General features: G+C 36.9%; 1 protein-coding gene across 2 annotated transcripts; it reads left to right on the top strand.

The window, feature by feature from the left end:
• The first annotated feature begins 1,252 nt into the window (after positions 1 to 1,252).
• On the top strand, positions 1,253 to 18,075 carry LOC134648936 (protein scarlet-like). Of its 2 annotated transcripts, none has more exons than XM_063503578.1 (14): positions 1,253 to 1,451; positions 4,438 to 4,624; positions 6,779 to 6,827; positions 7,456 to 7,505; positions 9,295 to 9,431; positions 10,376 to 10,546; positions 11,157 to 11,395; positions 12,496 to 12,691; positions 13,241 to 13,375; positions 13,717 to 13,944; positions 14,268 to 14,403; positions 15,018 to 15,123; positions 16,917 to 17,017; positions 17,892 to 18,075. In XM_063503578.1, the coding sequence occupies exons 1-14, from the start codon at positions 1,344 to 1,346 to the stop codon at positions 18,065 to 18,067; spliced, it is 2,019 nt and encodes a 672-aa protein (XP_063359648.1). In that variant the 5' UTR covers positions 1,253 to 1,343; the 3' UTR covers positions 18,068 to 18,075. The 2 variants fall into 2 exon arrangements, with proteins under 2 accessions (XP_063359648.1, XP_063359647.1); XM_063503577.1 differs by having other exon boundaries at positions 4,435 to 4,624.
• The last annotated feature ends 310 nt before the right edge of the window (positions 18,076 to 18,385 follow it).

Genomic DNA, 18,385 nt, shown 5'->3' with positions numbered 1-18,385 from the left:
GTTCATTAGTCCGTCAATTGGGATTTGGGATTGAGTGCAACTGGCACATCAGATTCCTCCGTTTTGAAAAAGAAAAGCTCCACCTTAAATTCCTGGAACCCAACCGTCGGCATAACCGAACCACCCGAACCATGAAAACCAATACGGCGCTTCCAAATTCGAACAGTTCGATCCAATTAGGCCTGGGCGTGGATTCGGCTGATTGGCCTGAACCGTTGCGGCGGTTGGCGGGCTTCCGTAACTGATACTAGACGGGTCACTGAGCAATGGCGGGTGTCTCCAGGCCGGGTGTTTGGCAGAGTTATGTGACGGTTGAAATCTAGAACATACCTTAAAGCCTAGCTAACGGACAAGTTAAAGGAAACACGAAACTTAAATACTTAGGTAATGTGTGGTTCATCTGTTAACCAAATTGTCAGTTATATCTCTCACAACTACCATAATTTGAGTAAAATTAGTGTTGACATAAAATTAAAAATATATTTGTCAAAGCCTGTGAATATGTAGGTTACATTGTCTGTCGCATTTTATTGTTTTAAATAACATGTGCAATTAAAGTAAACACTATTTGGCAGACATGTTTACTGTTAGCTCTACTAGTCACACACACGATGTGCATTTCCTGAAAACCTAAAACGCGCCTGTTTCTGCGCATGTCACGAAAACACCTTGTAACGGCCTGATTCTAATTTTAAACGCCAAAAATTACATTTCGATACGATATGGAGCGGATCTCATTTTTGACGTTTACAAAATTTGAATCAGGCCGTTAGTCTTCGCGATGTATCTAATAATTGTCTACCGAGTTCCAGATGCAATTGTTTGGTTTTGGTTTATATTTGGAAGAATCGATTATGATTTCTACTACCTTAAATACGCTGAAAAAGTTTTCCTACGAATTACATACTATTACTACTAATTATTTGTACGTGATGTCTTGAAAATTTCACGACGACAAATAGGTTCAATGTTCTTTCATAATTTTCAACAATGTAATGTAGTAGGTTACAAACTTTTCTAAAACTGTGATAAATAATCCCGAATTTAAAAGATACCTATTCCAGATCAAACAATCGTAACAAGCACAGCAAACAGACATCAAACTTGATGAAAACTCTTTCGTAACTAGTTTTCCAACTTCCATTATCATGTTTAAAGGCTGCACTAATAAAACTATTCTTGTCTTACTCTATCACGCTAGTTGTCCTTTTCTAACGCATTGACTAATGTCAAACCTCCGTGGTCGGCTGGTCTCGCCGCGCGCACCGCGAATAGGCGCCAGTAACATGTTTACGCGCGGGTTTATAATTTAAAATTGGAATTGTTTTTAAAATTAATGTAAAATGAGCAAAAAATCTGGAAGTGGCGTCGGTATAGTGGCCAGGAAGAACTCTGTGATAGCGACTACTAATAATACGTCGAACCCCTCATCGCTTGGTGATGATTCCTATGTAAGTACCTACAATACTTATAGAATTAACTATTGTCAATGATTAGAGAAGTTTCGTATTCATTTGGATGGATCGCAATTTTAAATGACTAAATCGGTAGATTAAATTTTACGCTACTATTAGCCAAACTCACAAGAGAGTCATGAAAACGATTGTTTTCAGGTTTACTGAAGAGAATTTTAATATTTTCATGAGACATTAAATTTTTAAGAAATCACGACTTAATTACATATTTGATTACGACTGTGAAAAGTTTGAACGTCATTCGTTGACGAATAAATTTAAACCGGTCCCCTTAATGTAAATGCATTTCAACGCTATCTTTAAAAATTCTAAAACATTAATCACTATTCTAAAACATACTTAAAAATAAATATTACGAATGAATTGAATACGGAAACCTATTATACAACTAAGTCACGATATCTACGTTAGTCTGGCAAAACCAATTTTGTCAGTACATAGGTAATAGCAGATTATAAAACTGTACCATCGCCCACACTTTTAACTGTCCATCGGTGGACCTTATGCTTTTTGTAATAAGGTACCGTCCATCGATGGACAGTTAAGAGTGTTGCTGGTTGTACTCATTCCTCTTCTATAATATTAGCATAGGAAAAATACTATCCGGTGGCGAATGCACTAGTCCCAAAACGCACTATTAGTCAATACACTCTAATTTCGAAAGCCCCTCTTCTCATAAGAAACTAGGCCCAAAATACCATATTTCCAAAAAGGCTCATTCTCGATTTACACGAGAACCATTGAGAACTAGTCCCAAAATACACCTTTCCCAAAATACCCCAAATTGTGTTCACCTGTGCGTGGCGTAATACTTTATTCTCATAATGCGTAGGTCTCAAAACACTCTAGTTCCAAAATACCCTATTTTTTTGGAATGTCTCTTTGTGACTGCTTTCAGCCGTAATCATTACCCGTTTGATGCCTAAAATTTTTTTTTCAAAAATAGGATTTATTTAATTATTATTTTGAGCTATACAGGGTGTAATCGTTAAGTGTTGCTCGGCGATAGTTCCGTAAATATTGCAGATATCAGAAAATTTCAAATTGATATCGAAAGTGCATATAGTGAAAGTGAAGGGCAATATACACACGAGTGTTTTAATGCCTGTGTTGATAAAGCAGTGTATGGAACTATCATAATTAGGTGGGCGAGAAACTACCCTCATTTATGGCATTAAATAATTAAATAATGCTTAAATAATTAAATTAACTATATGCACTTTCGATATCAATTTGAAATTTTCTGATATCTGCTATATTTACGGAACTATCGCCGAGCAACACTTAACGATTACACCCTGTATAGCTCAAAATAATAATTAAATACGTAAATCCTATTTTTGAAAAAAAAATTTTAGGCATCAAACGGGTAATGATTACGGCTGAAAGCAGTCACAAAGAGACATTCCAAAAAAATAGGGTATTTTGGAACTAGAGTGTTTTGAGACCTACGCATTATGAGAATAAAGTATTACGCCACGCACAGGTGAACACAATTTGGGGTATTTTGGGAAAGGTGTATTTTGGGACTAGTTCTCAATGGTTCTCGTGTAAATCGAGAATGAGCCTTTTTGGAAATATGGTATTTTGGGCCTAGTTTCTTATGAGAAGAGGGGCTTTCGAAATTAGAGTGTATTGACTAATAGTGCGTTTTGGGACTAGTGCATTCGCCACCGGATAGGAAAAATACAGTATGATTATATCTGCCTATACTCCACTGAAAAGCTGCTCTTATACAAAACGAGTGATTTAGTTATTTTCAGAATAGTTGCGCCTGCTCGTGGTAAAATATCCTTTGGTTTATAGTTTAAGGGTTGCTCAGAAACAATTCGCAAAAGTGATACAAAGTTAGTTGACGACAAGAAAGAAAGAACCTACCTCTAAAAGTATGAACGATTTTAAAGTACGCATGTGCATAAAAGAAGGAAGAACAAGGAAGTGAAATATATTGAACTCTACCCCATTGCAATAGAGTTTAAAAATAGTTTTTCAGAGTAACCGGAAAGTACAGTTCGCAAACACGACACTGTAACTGATATTATTGATCTTGGTATGAAAGTGTGTTTGGATTAAACCGCAGACCTTAAGGGAGCGCTGTCCCAGACACTGAATATCTAGACTAGACTGATACATGAGAATCTTGTTATAATTTTACATTCACACGATTTCACTTACTACTTACTCAAAGTTACTTACTAGTACTTACTCAAAGTTACTTTAGTACATTTTTAAACTTATGTAACTTATGTATTAAATTTTGAATGTTGGAGTACCTACTTAACTTTCGATTACCTACAGTATTTACAAAACTAAAGCTTTAGTTTTGACGATGATTGTCATTTGAGTGACATTTTTAGGCTTAGGCGACTATCAATTTTGTCAACTTATTTAATTAATCAGTCGCTTTTTAACCCTTAAATGCATGTTTTTTTCTTTTTGCCCGAAATTAATATATGTGTTACGTAATTGTTTGCTGATTATGGGAAAAATGGTAAAAAACTTATAACATCGATTTTCACTGCGAAATCAGTGTTAGAAGTTGCATAGGCTAAATCATACCTATTTATGTAAATATATAATTTTCAGTAAGAGATATATGATAAATCCTACTATCATCAGAAAGGTACACTATTTGTGATACACCTATGATAGAGTTTTTACATATAAAATAATTACAAACCCAAAAAAAAACATCCAAAATCACATACTAAAAATCATCAAATTCTGGATATTTTAAAATTTTCTGACATTTCGTCTTAAAACGAATGTAATTTTTATAAATTAAAATATTGCGTAAATTTATATAAAAAATCGGAAAACGGATTAGTTTTACTATTGAAATACATAATATATAAATAGACATATATAGGTTTTTCTAATTATGTATAAAATTAGATGTTTTTTGTGTACGCTGCATCGTACACCATGCATTTAAGGGTTAAAACAATTTTCTGAACAGGAGCTGACCTCAGCCGACGTGCTGTACATAGATAATGGGGTCTCCAGATCGAAATACGAGCCCCTGTTCCCCGAGGTGGAGGCGGTGCTGGGGTCGCCACACGCGCCGCCGCCCTGCACGCTCGTGTGGCGGGACCTCTCCGTACACACCAAGCTGAAGAATGGCAACCTTAAACGATTAGTTAATAATGGTTAGTATCTTGTTCTAAATGAGCGCAAGAATAAAAATTTTCAAGATTAACCTTTTGGCGTCTACATTTTTCTTTTCACCTCAGCAGCTCGAACAAGGGTACTTTGATTCTTAGAAACAGTGAGCAAAATGCGATTTTGCTCACTAAGTGAGACAAAATGACATTCAAGTGACCTTTATAGTCAAATGTCATTTCAACATGCGGGGTCTAATAAAAGTTCGAAATACTTGGGTTCTATTATCTATGTCCCTTTCACACTGTTAGCAAAAAGAAACAGACAAAAAAAAGTTCAAACGACATTCAACAGTATATTCACGGTTTATAATAGACCCCCGAAAAACTTCAGACCGCATCGTTCCAAACCACGTACGAGTGTCGAGTATGAATTCTTAATAATTAATAAATAAAAATAAAGTTTAAGATTTTATAAAAACTGATAAAATACTATATTTTAGGTATTTTATTGTATAATTAAAATAACGAACTCAAAAAATACACAGATCATCACGCAAAATTAATTATTTTACTTTTAAGAATTTCTACCATAGTTGACAAATAGTACGTATCCGCAATTCGGACCGTATCTTACAAAGATTTTTTTTACAAAAAAGAAGTTGTCGATTGAAGTGTCAGTTAATGTTTGTTATTTCTATATTATTTTAATGGAATTTATTATTACGTTTTGTTTTTGTGTTCCATTGCGGTAATTAAACTTAATTGTTTGTATAAATAAATAAATAAAAATAAAATAAAAAGCCTTTTATTTCCCGCTAAATTATTACAGATATGATTTCTTATTATGATGGTTAGTAGGTAAATCAATTTTTGTTTTATGCTTAAGTCTAGTATTTTAGAATTGTTAGTTATATTTATTACCTAAATAATTTGTTCAAAACAGGAACCCCTCTCAGGTGAAGGCCTCTTCCAAAGTTTGCCATTTAGATCGGTCTAGTGCTGTTTGATGCCAGTTTGGTCCAGCTATTTTTATGATGTCCTCGTCCCAGCGTGAGTGTGGTCTACCACTGCGTCGCTTGCCTGGAGGGCCTTTCCATAGAGTGACGATTTTCGTCCACCTGCGGTCTTTAAGTCGCGCCACATGTCCGGCCCATCGCCATTTCAACTTTTGAGCTTGGTTGAGAGCATCTATAGTTTGTATCGCCGTTCTTATCTTCGTATGTCGTATCTTTTGAATTTTTTTCATGTTTAGCATGCTACGTTCCATACCTCTCTGGCACGTAATTATTAAATTCTGGATTTTTTTGGTGAATTTCCACGTTTGACTTGCATATATTAAACATGGAATTATACAAGTGTTCATAACTTTCTTTTTCAGCTTGTTTGTTTTATATCTTAAGAAAACATGAGTGCAGGTATTAAGTGATGAAGAAGGATTACATTTTTCAAGTTGTCTAATAGGTATGTTCTCACTGCGCTGAGGTGAAAAATGTTGTGTACTACACGAGATCAAAGTTATTTACATCTCGTGCGCTTTTGAGTCCCTTACTACGCTCAAGATTCTAAATTAGATTCACTCGCTACGCTCGTGAATCTATTATAGAATCTTTCGCTTGCACGGGACTCAAAATAAGCACTCGAAGAAATATCAAACTTTGATCACTTGTTGTACAAATAACTATTGCCGCTTTTCTGCAGTAAAAGATTTAGTTGGCTAGATTTAAAATATTTTTAATGCCAAATCCAATGAGGATGTTCACTAGTGTCTTCTACGAACCGAAAGACATAGGATGACTCTTTATAAGTTGGAATGATTACTATAGTGAATTCCCGTTTGATGACATCGCCGGGTGACATATAATGGGCATTCCAAATTTCCAATTGCAATAAAGCTTACAGCTTCTGCTGCTGTCCGTACCTATAGTTATTGCAAAAATATGCATCGTAGCACAGCACAATTGATAGTCGAAACCAATTTGTTTTGTTATTACCTATTATCAGAACAGGACTTAATCGCGTACAAGTAAGTTTTTAAATTTACCTCCGACATTTCGAGGGCGGCGTTGTCCCCGTGGTCTCGGAATAGACTAAGACTCCGAGACCACGGGGACAATTATACGCGATTAAGTCCCGTTCTACTAAATAATAATGAGTAAAAGTGGTGAAAGTTTAAATCAGTATTTGTTTTTATTTGTACAGTGAGCGGCATCGCAAAACCTGGCTCGCTGGTGGCATTAATGGGACCCAGGTAAGTGATCAATTACCTAATTAAATCAGTTACTATCACTGCACTAGTCAGTCAGTATATCAATAAGAGTCCTACATATCAATAGGTACATTTATTGGTAGGTATATTATATTTCGTTTTTTACTCGACTACTTACTTTTGTCACACTTGAATAAAACGACATGGGGCTACCGTTCGCTGTCTATTGACCACAGTGAACTAACAAACAGTACCAAGACTTCGTATGGTATAGTTATATAGTAGCTCTATAAATAAAACTAAGTGATTTTCCTTCAGTCAGTTTGTTTTCTATACGACTCATCGGTGATCATCTGATGTTTTTAATTAAATCTGAAGTGTCAGCCGCCACGGCCCGGACCCGAACGAGAGTCATCCTTAAGTCAAAGTACTGTTTCAAAGTTGTGTTAGGTTTCCAGCTAGTCGTGTGGAAACTGAACATTCTATCGGCTGTATAGGGTTTCATGGCTTGCCAGCCGTTATCGCCGAACGATTGATTGACGTGCGGTAGGCGCTTTCTATAAAGCCGCTAAGCGAAAATATAAAGTACTTACTGGCAACCTACTTTACTTGTTACTTTTTTAATGTACCTATAACACGTATTATTATTAATTTAAGGATTTTTTTGCAGTGGCGCCGGAAAAACTACATTAATGAGTGCTTTAGCACACCGGAGTCCAGGTAAAACAATTAATATACATATTTTCCAACTTTCTTAGAATGAGCTTCCACTAAAGCTGAGCGAAGTAAGCAGTGGTTGGCTAGGAAAAACAGCAATAGACTCTGACCACGCTAACTTTGCACAAATATGGCAGTAAGAATGCATACCTACATATCCCTGAGCTCCAGACTTGACGTATCACTTGGCATGAAAACTTAGTGTGGTCCGACAGTCCAAGTCGAACGTACACTGATATCAGAATGACGTCAATTAGTTATCGTACGTCTCGGTCGCACCAATAATATATGGCTTTGGTGGATGCTGATGCTTAGTTATATGTACTCACTAAAATATCAATATGTTACAGATGTATAGTTTGTTGCTTTCTAATAGAGCCCGAAGGCTAATCCTATTGTCTATTGTTAAGTAAAACCGCTCGTGCCACGTGCCACAACCACCTGCATAAAAAATCGGTACTTCGGTATTGAGTGCCGGCGAGTCGAACGCTACAGAACCAGTCTAAAATGTGTCATCGAGATGCGTAACAAAGGCACGTTATCGGAGAGCGCACCTACACTGGTTTTTTGAGCGTTGGACTAGCCCGCGCTCAGGTGCCAAATAGAATAATTAGGACCCTTTTTGCAGGTAAGTAGCACGTGCGGTTTTACTGAACAATAGACAATAGGATAAGCCTTCGGGCTCTACTAGAAAGCTACAAACTATAGTAAGTGCATAATTGTTTTCCATCGTATTTTCTCGGAAACGTTCGTATTTGTCATGCTATTTCAGTCAATCACAATACTTTTTGTACCGAGTCTAAGTGAAATAGCAATAAGATACGTTCGTACGTTTCCGTGAAAATACAATGAAAAATAATTACGCACTACATCTGTATGTTGTTATTAATATAATAATATGCATTATCAATTCTTATTACTTTAAGATTTACGCACTTGTTTTTTATTCATAAATTAAATTCAAAAGGAGGTTTGTTTTTTTACAACAAGGAGATTATGCAAAATAAACTAAATGTTACATCATGTCAACACCTCATTATTATGCAGAGCATAAAATGCGCTAATGCACACAAAAAGTATAAAATGGTCGTAAAAAATGCAGTTTGAATTCGAAATCATCCCAGGTTACGCATTAATTTATTCTCATTTGACCCCACCCCTGTTGTAGAGAAATAGTGTTGAGATTCGGGCTAGTATTAATGTTTCTAGAGTCTGTTCGGAAAGAGAAGAGTCGAGGAATGTATTGGGCCCCATACATTCTACGACTTCTCTTTCCGCATAGACTAATACATACAGTGGAATCCGTTTATTATGACTCCGCCTATACTGACCAACCGCTTACTATGACCTAATTACTGTGCAAAGTTTGGTTTTCATATAGAATTCTTAGTGACAAAGTTGGATAGGATGACTTCGCTTATATAGTGACAAACCGCTTACTATGACCTAAAAATCCTATTTTCATGAAATTAAGTCCAGTTATACTGACACGTTCGCTAGTTTTTGTGGCCGTCCCCACATCTTTCCCTGCGAGGACGTTTGGTGCATGCGTGGCGTTTAAGTAGATTTAGTTTTGACTCTCGGTGACAAGATAACAATTGGTTCCAGGTTATTAAAACTCATTTCTTACAAAGGAATTCGAGATTAATTCGAAAAAATTAACAATCTTATTAAGAAATTAATCCACTATGCTTTATATGACATCCGCTTAGTATGACGTGTTTGTCACTTCCCTTCGATGTCATTATAAGCGGATTCTACTGTACTTATGGTTGATGTTCAACTCCGACAGTGGACACGGTTGTCGACGGCGAGGTAGCCATGAACGGGCGGCCCGTAGGAGACTTCATGCATCGACATAGCGGTTACATGCATCAAGACGAGTTGTTCGTAGACAATTTGACGGTTATCGAACATCTCAATGTAATGGTATGTTTTTTTTATAATTTTTAACCTCTCGACTCGACAGTCTCGACTAATCGATTTTTTTTAAGAAAAGTTACACCGAAGTTGTAGTATTTTTGTGTTTTTTTGTATTTAGAAATACATTTAGGAGCTCTTTGCGGACTAGAGATCCCTAAAGGCCTGAGCACATAACCGGGCTAGACCGGGCCGAGCCCAGGCCGAGTCGTCCGACATGCCAGTATCTTAATGTTTCTGACGGCTGATCGGTGATCACGTGGTGCTTACCATAGAAAACGAAGCGCCGGAAGCTCCGGCCCGGCCCTGGCCCGGTCTAGCGTGAGTCATCCTGTATCATTTCCTTTTTAAATTAGCTTGATGTAAGTAGTCGAAAATTTTAGTTACTTTCTACGCTGAACTGTATTATATCCGATAAGAGGCTAATACATGACTCTAAATAAATAGGTTAAAAGAAGAACTAAGTCTGAGATAAATATCAAAATTAAGAAATAAAATAAACATAGTCTCGGACAGCAGCAATCTGATAACGAAGATACATGTGAAAATATAATAAAAATGTTTATTTTACGATTATTCGTTTAACATGACATCGTAAACTAGTTACCTAAATTCTTAGATTAAGTACGAGTTTGACATTATTTGTCCGATACGATATGATGTCTTCTAAAAATAGTAGTCTTATAATTCATTGTCTAACCTTTATTAAAAATAAGCACGTTCGTTCCTATCTATATTATGTTTCTGTTTTATAGATGGTCAAACCAATTTGTCAGTAAATAGGAACAAAAAAAACTATACTCATCCTTTTCTTTTGGGTGCAAAGATAGTATGACTCTCTCTGTCTATGTTTGAAATAAGACAGTCCTTTGACACACTATATACATTTTGTCCCTGTATAATCATAACATTCAGTATACCTACCTATAAAGCTCCATAATACTGTTCTCAAGGCCCGACTACGTATGGACCGGCGCACCTCCTCCCTCGCTCGGAAACGTCGAGTGAATCAACTCCTGCGCCAGCTGGCGCTCTATAAGTCGCGGTTTACACGCATCGGCGGTCTAGATGGAGAGAAAACTCTATCCGGAGGGGAGAGGAAGAGACTATCCTTCGCTACTGAGGTGAGGTGACACACCACAGTGATATCAAGTGAGTTCTCTGGCATTCTAATTGTGGGCGCTAGGAAGATGCTGTCTGGTTGGACAGAAAACTCTTCCGAGGGGCGAATGAAACCAGGCTATTTTTCGTCACTGGGGTATGAAATTAGTAATTAGCAAGTCTACGCTGGCTTATCATTCTCACCCATCGGGGTCTAATATTTCTAGCGTGGCGCTTCGAGTAAGCGAGAGAAAAAGATGTCCCACAGAATTGAAGATAATTCAGATGTAAAGTGAAAGAGATCAATCGCAGATCTCAGCGATGTCTAAACTAAAAACTAGCACAAGAAACATTCAATAACTTGTTACCAATAAGTATAATGTGTATGTACCTAATGTAACCTACGAATGAAACATATAAAAAATTTACTGAATAAATTAAGATATAAAATAACACTAAACGATAATTGAATTAATAAAGTAACATAAATGTCATTCAGTGCGATTTAATGCATGCCTGTCTTCTTCGACCTTGACATTTTATATGAGCCTTCTAGGATATTTAAGTCCCAGTAAGTTATTTAAATTTACATGTGATCTCCATCCATATTCAACAACTTATTTAATATTCCAGCTCTTAACAGACCCAGGTCTCCTCTTCTGCGACGAGCCCACCACAGGTCTGGATTCCTTCTCAGCGCAGAAGCTGGTGTCTCTACTGCGGGCCAGCGCTGCACAAGGGAAGACCGTTATATGCACCATCCACCAGCCTTCTTCAGAGCTGGTAGCGCTGTTTGATAAACTAGTGCTATTAGCCGAGGGAAGAGTGGCGTATGCAGGCAGTGCGAAAGGGGCGCTCAGTTTTTTTGAAAGGTATGATTCTTTCCAATATTATTTCGAAGAAGACCAACTAGTTAACAGTTGTTATCTCCACCAGACTTCTTCGGAGCTGGTACCATTTCAGAACAATCAGTATCTCGACCTCTGATTGAATTTTTTTGTTACCAGTCTAGATGGTATGTTGAAGTTGAAAAGAATTTTTATCGTTTTTAACGTAAATATTCAACACTATAGATAACAGGTTCTCAGGAATGAAGATTCTACTTTTTTAAAGCAAAAAACCAAAATATGTGTTTATAATTCGTAGTACCTATTTTATATTAAAAATAATAAAACACTTAATTATATGCACCTTAGGCAATGGGGCGAGTGATATATCCAGTCTATCAAGATATTATTATCATTAAATCTAGTTCAAGCTACAAAGCCGGTCCTCAGATTAATTTATCTAGACTATAAAAAAAAAGACATTCATAGTTATTTCGTATTTAGGTAGGTATACATTGTGCAATAAGTTTTGACTTCGTCATTTCTCGTGTTGGCGCCCTACATCCTGCAACAACCTATCTAGTACTGATTAGGTACATATATGATCGTGATCGACCAGTGAATGCCTTAACACATTCGCTAATATGTAGGTACCTACTTTGTATCAGGTCTTTTTTCAATTAGTTCGCAATTTATACCCCTTCGGCCGCGTATGTGGGAAGGAAGAAAAAAATATCTTTATTTATACTTATGGATTTGTGCAATAAAGTCTAAATAAATTAATAAAGATACCTATAAGAACCTATTTTGCATGTTTGTAACACGAATCTTGTCTATGATAGCAGAACCCTGATAATAGATCTATGTCTAATACCGTAGTGTAATCGAATACAATTGACTCGATGCATTTAAATGATCTGGGCCGAGTACTGACCCTAATAGAACATCCTGAGTTCTTGTGAGAAAGCCCTTTAGGGTTTACAATCAGTTTGAAAGGACGAGAGTTCGAGTGGAAAGTTTATATTTTAACACGCAAAGCGGTTGAAATTTCACAGGTATCAGTGAAATATCACTTCAAGTTTTTCCTCTTAAATGTTTCCGATAAGGATATAAGACTCATTACTACCTGTCCTTTTGACTTCCAGCTTGGGCCACCACTGTCCCATCACGTACAACCCAACGGACTACTTCATAAAGGTGCTGGCTATGACGCCGGGCTCAGAGGAGGCGTCACGACAGGCGGTGAAGAGCATCTGTGATCGGTTTGCGGTCAGCGACGCCGCTAAAGAACTAGACATGGAGATACACTTGGAGTTCCACCTTATGGACCATGAGGACCAGGTTCGTTGATCAAATGATTTATGTATGGTAGAGAACGCCCGAGGCAGGGTCAAAGTCTGCGATTCTAAGATGAAACACTTGAATCATGATGCTAAAGTTTAGTGAAACTTAATTCATACAGAGTTGTGTGGTGATTGTTAGAATGAGGAAAAGTTCCTTTTTATTTTATTTATTTGGTTCACAAAACAAGTTACAGATATTTACAGGAATTAGGTACATTAATAACTTACACTTCAGATCTGGACTATAACTCAGAAGGAAAGGAACATTCCGTTAAAATATACCGCTAGAGGGCTGTCAAGAAAAGTATATAAACAGTAGTAAGAATTTAAGTCTACTTAATTCAATTATCTACTAATTAAAGTAGGTCTAAAACTGAAGATAAAAAACATTTTCGGCATGTTGATAAGTGAAACGTGCTTTTAAATATTCTATTAACTATTTCTACGTGGTGCAGTGGGCTGATGGACTCGATTCATATATTGTTTTAAATTGGTTAAATAAAAGAGTCAAAATCTAGTATCTTAACTTATTTGGTTCTTGTTCCAGGCTAGAAAGAAACTAAATAAGGAAAACTTCAAATCACCATTTTTCTTTACAAAAATTATGTGGCTTGTGTACCGATATGCGCTGATCGTCATCCGAGATCCGAGAGTCCAGTTTATACGAATTATACAAAAATTGGTAAGTTTGAGAGTCCGGGTACGTTCATTTTACACGCCAATAATAGTGATAAGTAAGCCAAGTGTACATGCTAAATAAGTCAATGCAGTCGGTAGACTTAACATAAATGGACTATGGAAATCTAGCCTAACCCAGTTGTTGAGTATATATTGAGTACCTAGGTATCTGTAATTTTATGTTAATTAAAACATAATAAAAATCACACTGGCACTAATAACTTTACTTGCACCTCGCACGTGCTCACCTGGTTTTCTGGTTTGCCATATTGTGTTGCCTTTGATAAAATCGCAGTAGGTACAGGAAATATAAATTTTGTTATTGATCTAACTCTTATATTTCAGGCAATAGCCATCACCGCTGGCGTTTGCTTCCTAGGCACGGCACGCCTGACACAAGCCGGGGTCCAAGACGTGCAGGGTGCCCTCTTCATCATCATAGCAGAGAATACCTTCAGCCCCATGTATTCAGTCCTTCACATGTTCCCTGAGGAGTTCCCGTTGTTCCACAGAGAGATCAGAGCGGGATTGTACTCGACCCCTGAGTATTATATAGCGAGGATGATTGCGTTGGTAAGTGTCTCATATTTAGACAAGTCTAATCGATACCAACCATAGACCAATGCTCCCGTATTACTGAAAACCATAATAAGCGTCCTCTTATCGCGAGGACTGCATTGCCCACAAGTCCCACTAGTTATGCGTAAGACTGCCAGAACCTCCCAAAGACGACAGTATTTACGGGAATCTTCCAGCATGAGTTATTGTCACTAAAGCTAACAACACCACATTCAAAATTGTATTAATTTAAAGACGCGTTGTTACAAGGTTTTACCTTCTTCTAGTTCTTGTTTCTACGATACCAAAGGTATTACATATAATGTTCACATTTGCAGTTCCCAGGCCTGGTGGTTGAGCCATCCCTGTTCACACTAGTGGTATACTGGATCGCGGGGCTTCGAGCTACTGTCTACGCCTTCGGCTTCACCGTATTCCTGTCCATACTGGTGCTCAACGTTGCTATCGCTTGCGGTAAGGCATAACACCCACCGATTTTTAATTTGGAAGCGTTATACACAACTTTGGGACAAATCAAATTATATAATATTATGCAAGCGCATATTGCTCGCCCTTAGAGTTGGTCAAAGCCGCCTAGTCTTAGTAAGATAGCATATATATACGAGTCGAGAAATTGGGACTGGTTCCCCCGTGGCGGGGTGGCGAGGGGTTAAGGCGTTAACCGGATTGCTACAGACGCCGGTTCGAATCCGGTCTTCACCATTGGAGGGCTTCGTCACTTTTTCTTTAATATATGACATCTATTTCAGATTACAGCTTAACTTATGTTTGCCGATGATGCTTGAGCCCGAAAGAGACGGGTTATTGTTCGCGATACGTTCTTTGGAGTTCTAAGAACTAAGCTAATAGACCACCATAGTACCAAAGACTCACTTTAATTGTACCATTAACAATAAATAACTTTGCTAATCCTGGGGCCCGTTTCTCAAAAGCTTGTAACTTGTAATACAAGCGGACTTTTTGACAGCTTTTGTTAGAAAGGGTCTTCCACTTGTATTACAAGTAATAAGCTTTTGAGAAACGTAGACAGTATAATTAGTAAAAAACTTTTAAATGTTTATTTGCAGGATCGTTCTTCTCATGCGCTTTCGGCTCGATGCCGGTCGCCATCGCCTACCTCGTGCCTTTCGACTACTGCCTCATGATGACCTCCGGCATCTTCATCAAACTAAGGTATTGTTATAAACTCACATTTATAGACGGGTCTAACGCGAAATTTATTCAATTACCTTTATTTACCTCTCCTTGTCTCTGTTTTGACATTTTGCTGGGACATCAGTTAGCCGCGACCATGACCAGTGAAACCTGTGTCGAAACGTCGGTAAATAAAGGTAACTGAATAAATTTCGTGTTAGACCCGTCTATAAATGTGAGTTAATATGTGTTCAAAACGCGAAAGTTTTAATAGTAGTTTATGCAACAGTGATATAATAAGGGTTCTTAAAATTCAAGGGTCGAAGTTACAAAACGAGACGTAGTCGAGTTTTGTAAAAAAATACCCGAGAATTTTAAGAACCAATTATGAGCTGTTGCATACATTACTTTTTCTATGACAGCTGCAGCAAAAAAAAAAAAAAAAGAGTTATTATTAAAAAAAAGAGTTATTATTAAAAAAAAAAGAGTTATTATTTAAAAAAAATTGAGTTATTATTTAAAAAAAAAAGAGTTATTATTGTAAATGAAAACATACCTCTTTCAATCAAGATGATCGGAACTTGTATCTTTAAAAAAAATAAAGCAGTTGTATTATACTCATAAGATGACTGCTAGCAGTCATCTTATGAGCCTATAGACAAAGCATTCAAATGACATTGCTTTAGATATCACTGTCAGTCATTTAATTGACACATTTAAGTGCTGGAGTAGAAAAATATTATTAAGGTATTGTTCTTTGCATTAAAACGTATTCTTGTATTATATGACAGATTCGTTGCAAAAACATTGTACATATGTATTCTCTTTTGAGCCTACATCTTCGTTATTTATCTGAACTTAATTGACAGGCACATAATAGCTTACTTACTAAAAATACATTATATCCGAAGCAAATGGAAACTAACAATGTTGATTTTTTTTATAAATAATTTCCCTGAAACTAGTTTATTAGAGTAGGTATAATATTTATTACATATCGTCGGTGCGAATAAAAAATCGCCATGTATTTTTAGCTACTTTACAGGAGACAAAAAAAACTGTTTATTTTCCTGTTTGTAATATATACTTGGTCAACCAGATCTTGACAGTAGAAAAAGGCGGCAAATTTGAAAAATGTAGGCGCGAAGGGATATCGTCCCATAGAAAATTTGAATTTCGCGCCTTTTTTTACTGACAAGATTTGGTTGACTAGCTATATTTGTTGCACCTGTATTTTTTTTCTGGTAGATCAATGGCTTTTACATGATACTTATGCAGAAAAGAAACAGTTTTTTTCGTAAATTTTTACAGTATAAATTATTTTAACCAGAATTTTGCTACATAGCGACTTAAATTTGGTTCACTTAAAATCGTCATGTGTAAAGTTTACACATAGCGATTTGTTGCCAAAGTAACGTAGCACGAGAAATGATACATAGCGGATTTTAGGTTCCATAAATCGACATGTGCAACATTATCGCCATCACCCTCGACGGAAAACAAGGCATTTAATTTCGTTATGTGCAAAAAAAAAACACATAGCTATTTTATTCTACAAATTTTGTTAGTTATTTTCAAAACTAATATAGATATAAAAAAAATATTGATATAGGTCGACGGGAAATTAAAAAAGGAATTAAAATATGCCAAAATCAAAAAATCGTAAAAAAACACATAGCGATTTTTTTATTCGCACCGACGATATTGTGCAGATAAATGATAGTTTTCGTTTTCTAAAAGTGTGTTGTTACTATTGGAAATTTAAAAGTACCAAAGTAGTAAGCACGTGTCATGAACTCATGAACTTTATATTAAAATCTCTTTTGTTTCAGCACCTTACCGAAATACATATCCTGGATCCGGCATTTGTCGTGGCTTATGTACTCAAACGAAGCCATGAGCATACTGCAATGGGATGGCGTTAGTAATATAAGTAAGATAATTTCGAGCAACTTAATTATTATTCCCATAAAATTTTTATTACGTTAAGATTGGTTGCAATTGTACACTGAGCTTTATGTATTCCAAATTCCTTAACACGTTAAACAAGCTATAGGAAAATAATTTGTAGGTAAATTAATATCACTACAAGGTTCGAGTTGTCATTGTAAGTAGCGTCACGCGGTATCAAAAAATCAAATACGTTAAGTTCGAATTGGGGTTCGAATAAGGCTATGAAGAGACAATCTGAAATCTGGTCTTACCTCTTCTAGATCACTATCTTTATTCCTATTGTTGTGTAAAAGGATTATTAATTGCTTTACGATCCAAAATGTATTGCGTTAACACCACGAACAAAAAACATATCAGCTATTTAACACCTTCGTTATCAGTAGTTTGGTTCTTTTACAAAAAATCAGGTAAATATTTACGGTGCTAACTTTGGGGTTTCCCGATGGCAGTAAGTATTACAAAGGAACCAATGCAGGTAGTTTTTAAGGAAGGAACGTAGAAAGGCATTCACCCATTCAACAGGATAAGAGCTGTCGATAGTAAACCAGCTGATTACGAGTAGGTGCCGAATTCCTTTGTAGGTACTCCGTTGTATAAGAATAACAATTTAACTTTTGCGATGAATATACCGACTGAATCCCTGTGTACTTAAGTTAAACAACAACAAAGTTCTTGATTACACCGGGGGTTCTTCAACTAATAGCACAAGTTATTCGAGAAATTTTCTGGCAAAAAATTTAAGCCTCTTTTAAAGTGTCGCATGTGGTTGCTAAATTGCCTTTAGCTTTGTTAAGGGCTAACCTGCTTTTTATTATTTAATTATTGTATTGTTAATCCTAAACTTGTTGCTCCAGCTTGCGCCCCAACCGATACCGGTGTGCCTTGCCTCAGCACGGGCGACGAGGTCCTCAACGTGTACGACTTCACCACCTCACGCTTCTGGACCGATGTCATCGCGCTCGCCGTGCTGTACCTCACGTTCCACCTCCTCGCGTTGCTGGCTTTGAGGCATCGGACTAGGCGGAAATAATATTAGTTCATTTACAGCACATCTCTGTTAACCGCCGAAATGTTACAAGGTGTCAAACGACTGCACCAACTCCCACGTTTCGACCGACGATACGCGTCCGCCATGTTGTACCTCACTTTCCACCTCCTTGCGTTGGTTGCATCGGACTGGGCGGAAATAACCATATTAGTCAGGATACGTCTCTCTGATATCTACCAACATGTTACGAGATGTTTAACAAGTAAGACTTGACTCTTCAGGAAAGGGTTCTGGAGCAATGTCGTCCGTACGTCTTACCTTCCACCTCCCTGTTCTTAGTGGCCTTCAGGCACCAGACTT

Source organism: Cydia amplana, chromosome 6 (assembly GCF_948474715.1).
Source record: "Cydia amplana chromosome 6, ilCydAmpl1.1, whole genome shotgun sequence".
NCBI classification, from domain to species: Eukaryota; Metazoa; Arthropoda; class Insecta; order Lepidoptera; family Tortricidae; genus Cydia; species Cydia amplana.
This window is presented reverse-complemented; position numbering and strand designations above follow the sequence as displayed.

Excerpts from the sequence above, each read along its gene's own strand:
- LOC134648936 (XM_063503577.1), top strand. The coding sequence starts at position 1,344 with ATGAGCAAAAAATCTGGAAGTGGCGTCGGTATAGTGGCCAGGAAGAAC. Across the intron at positions 7,506-9,294 it reads TTTAGCACACCGGAGTCCAG|TGGACACGGTTGTCGACGGC; the intron begins GTAAAACAATTA and ends CAACTCCGACAG. Across the intron at positions 12,692-13,240 it reads TTATGGACCATGAGGACCAG|GCTAGAAAGAAACTAAATAA; the intron begins GTTCGTTGATCA and ends TTCTTGTTCCAG.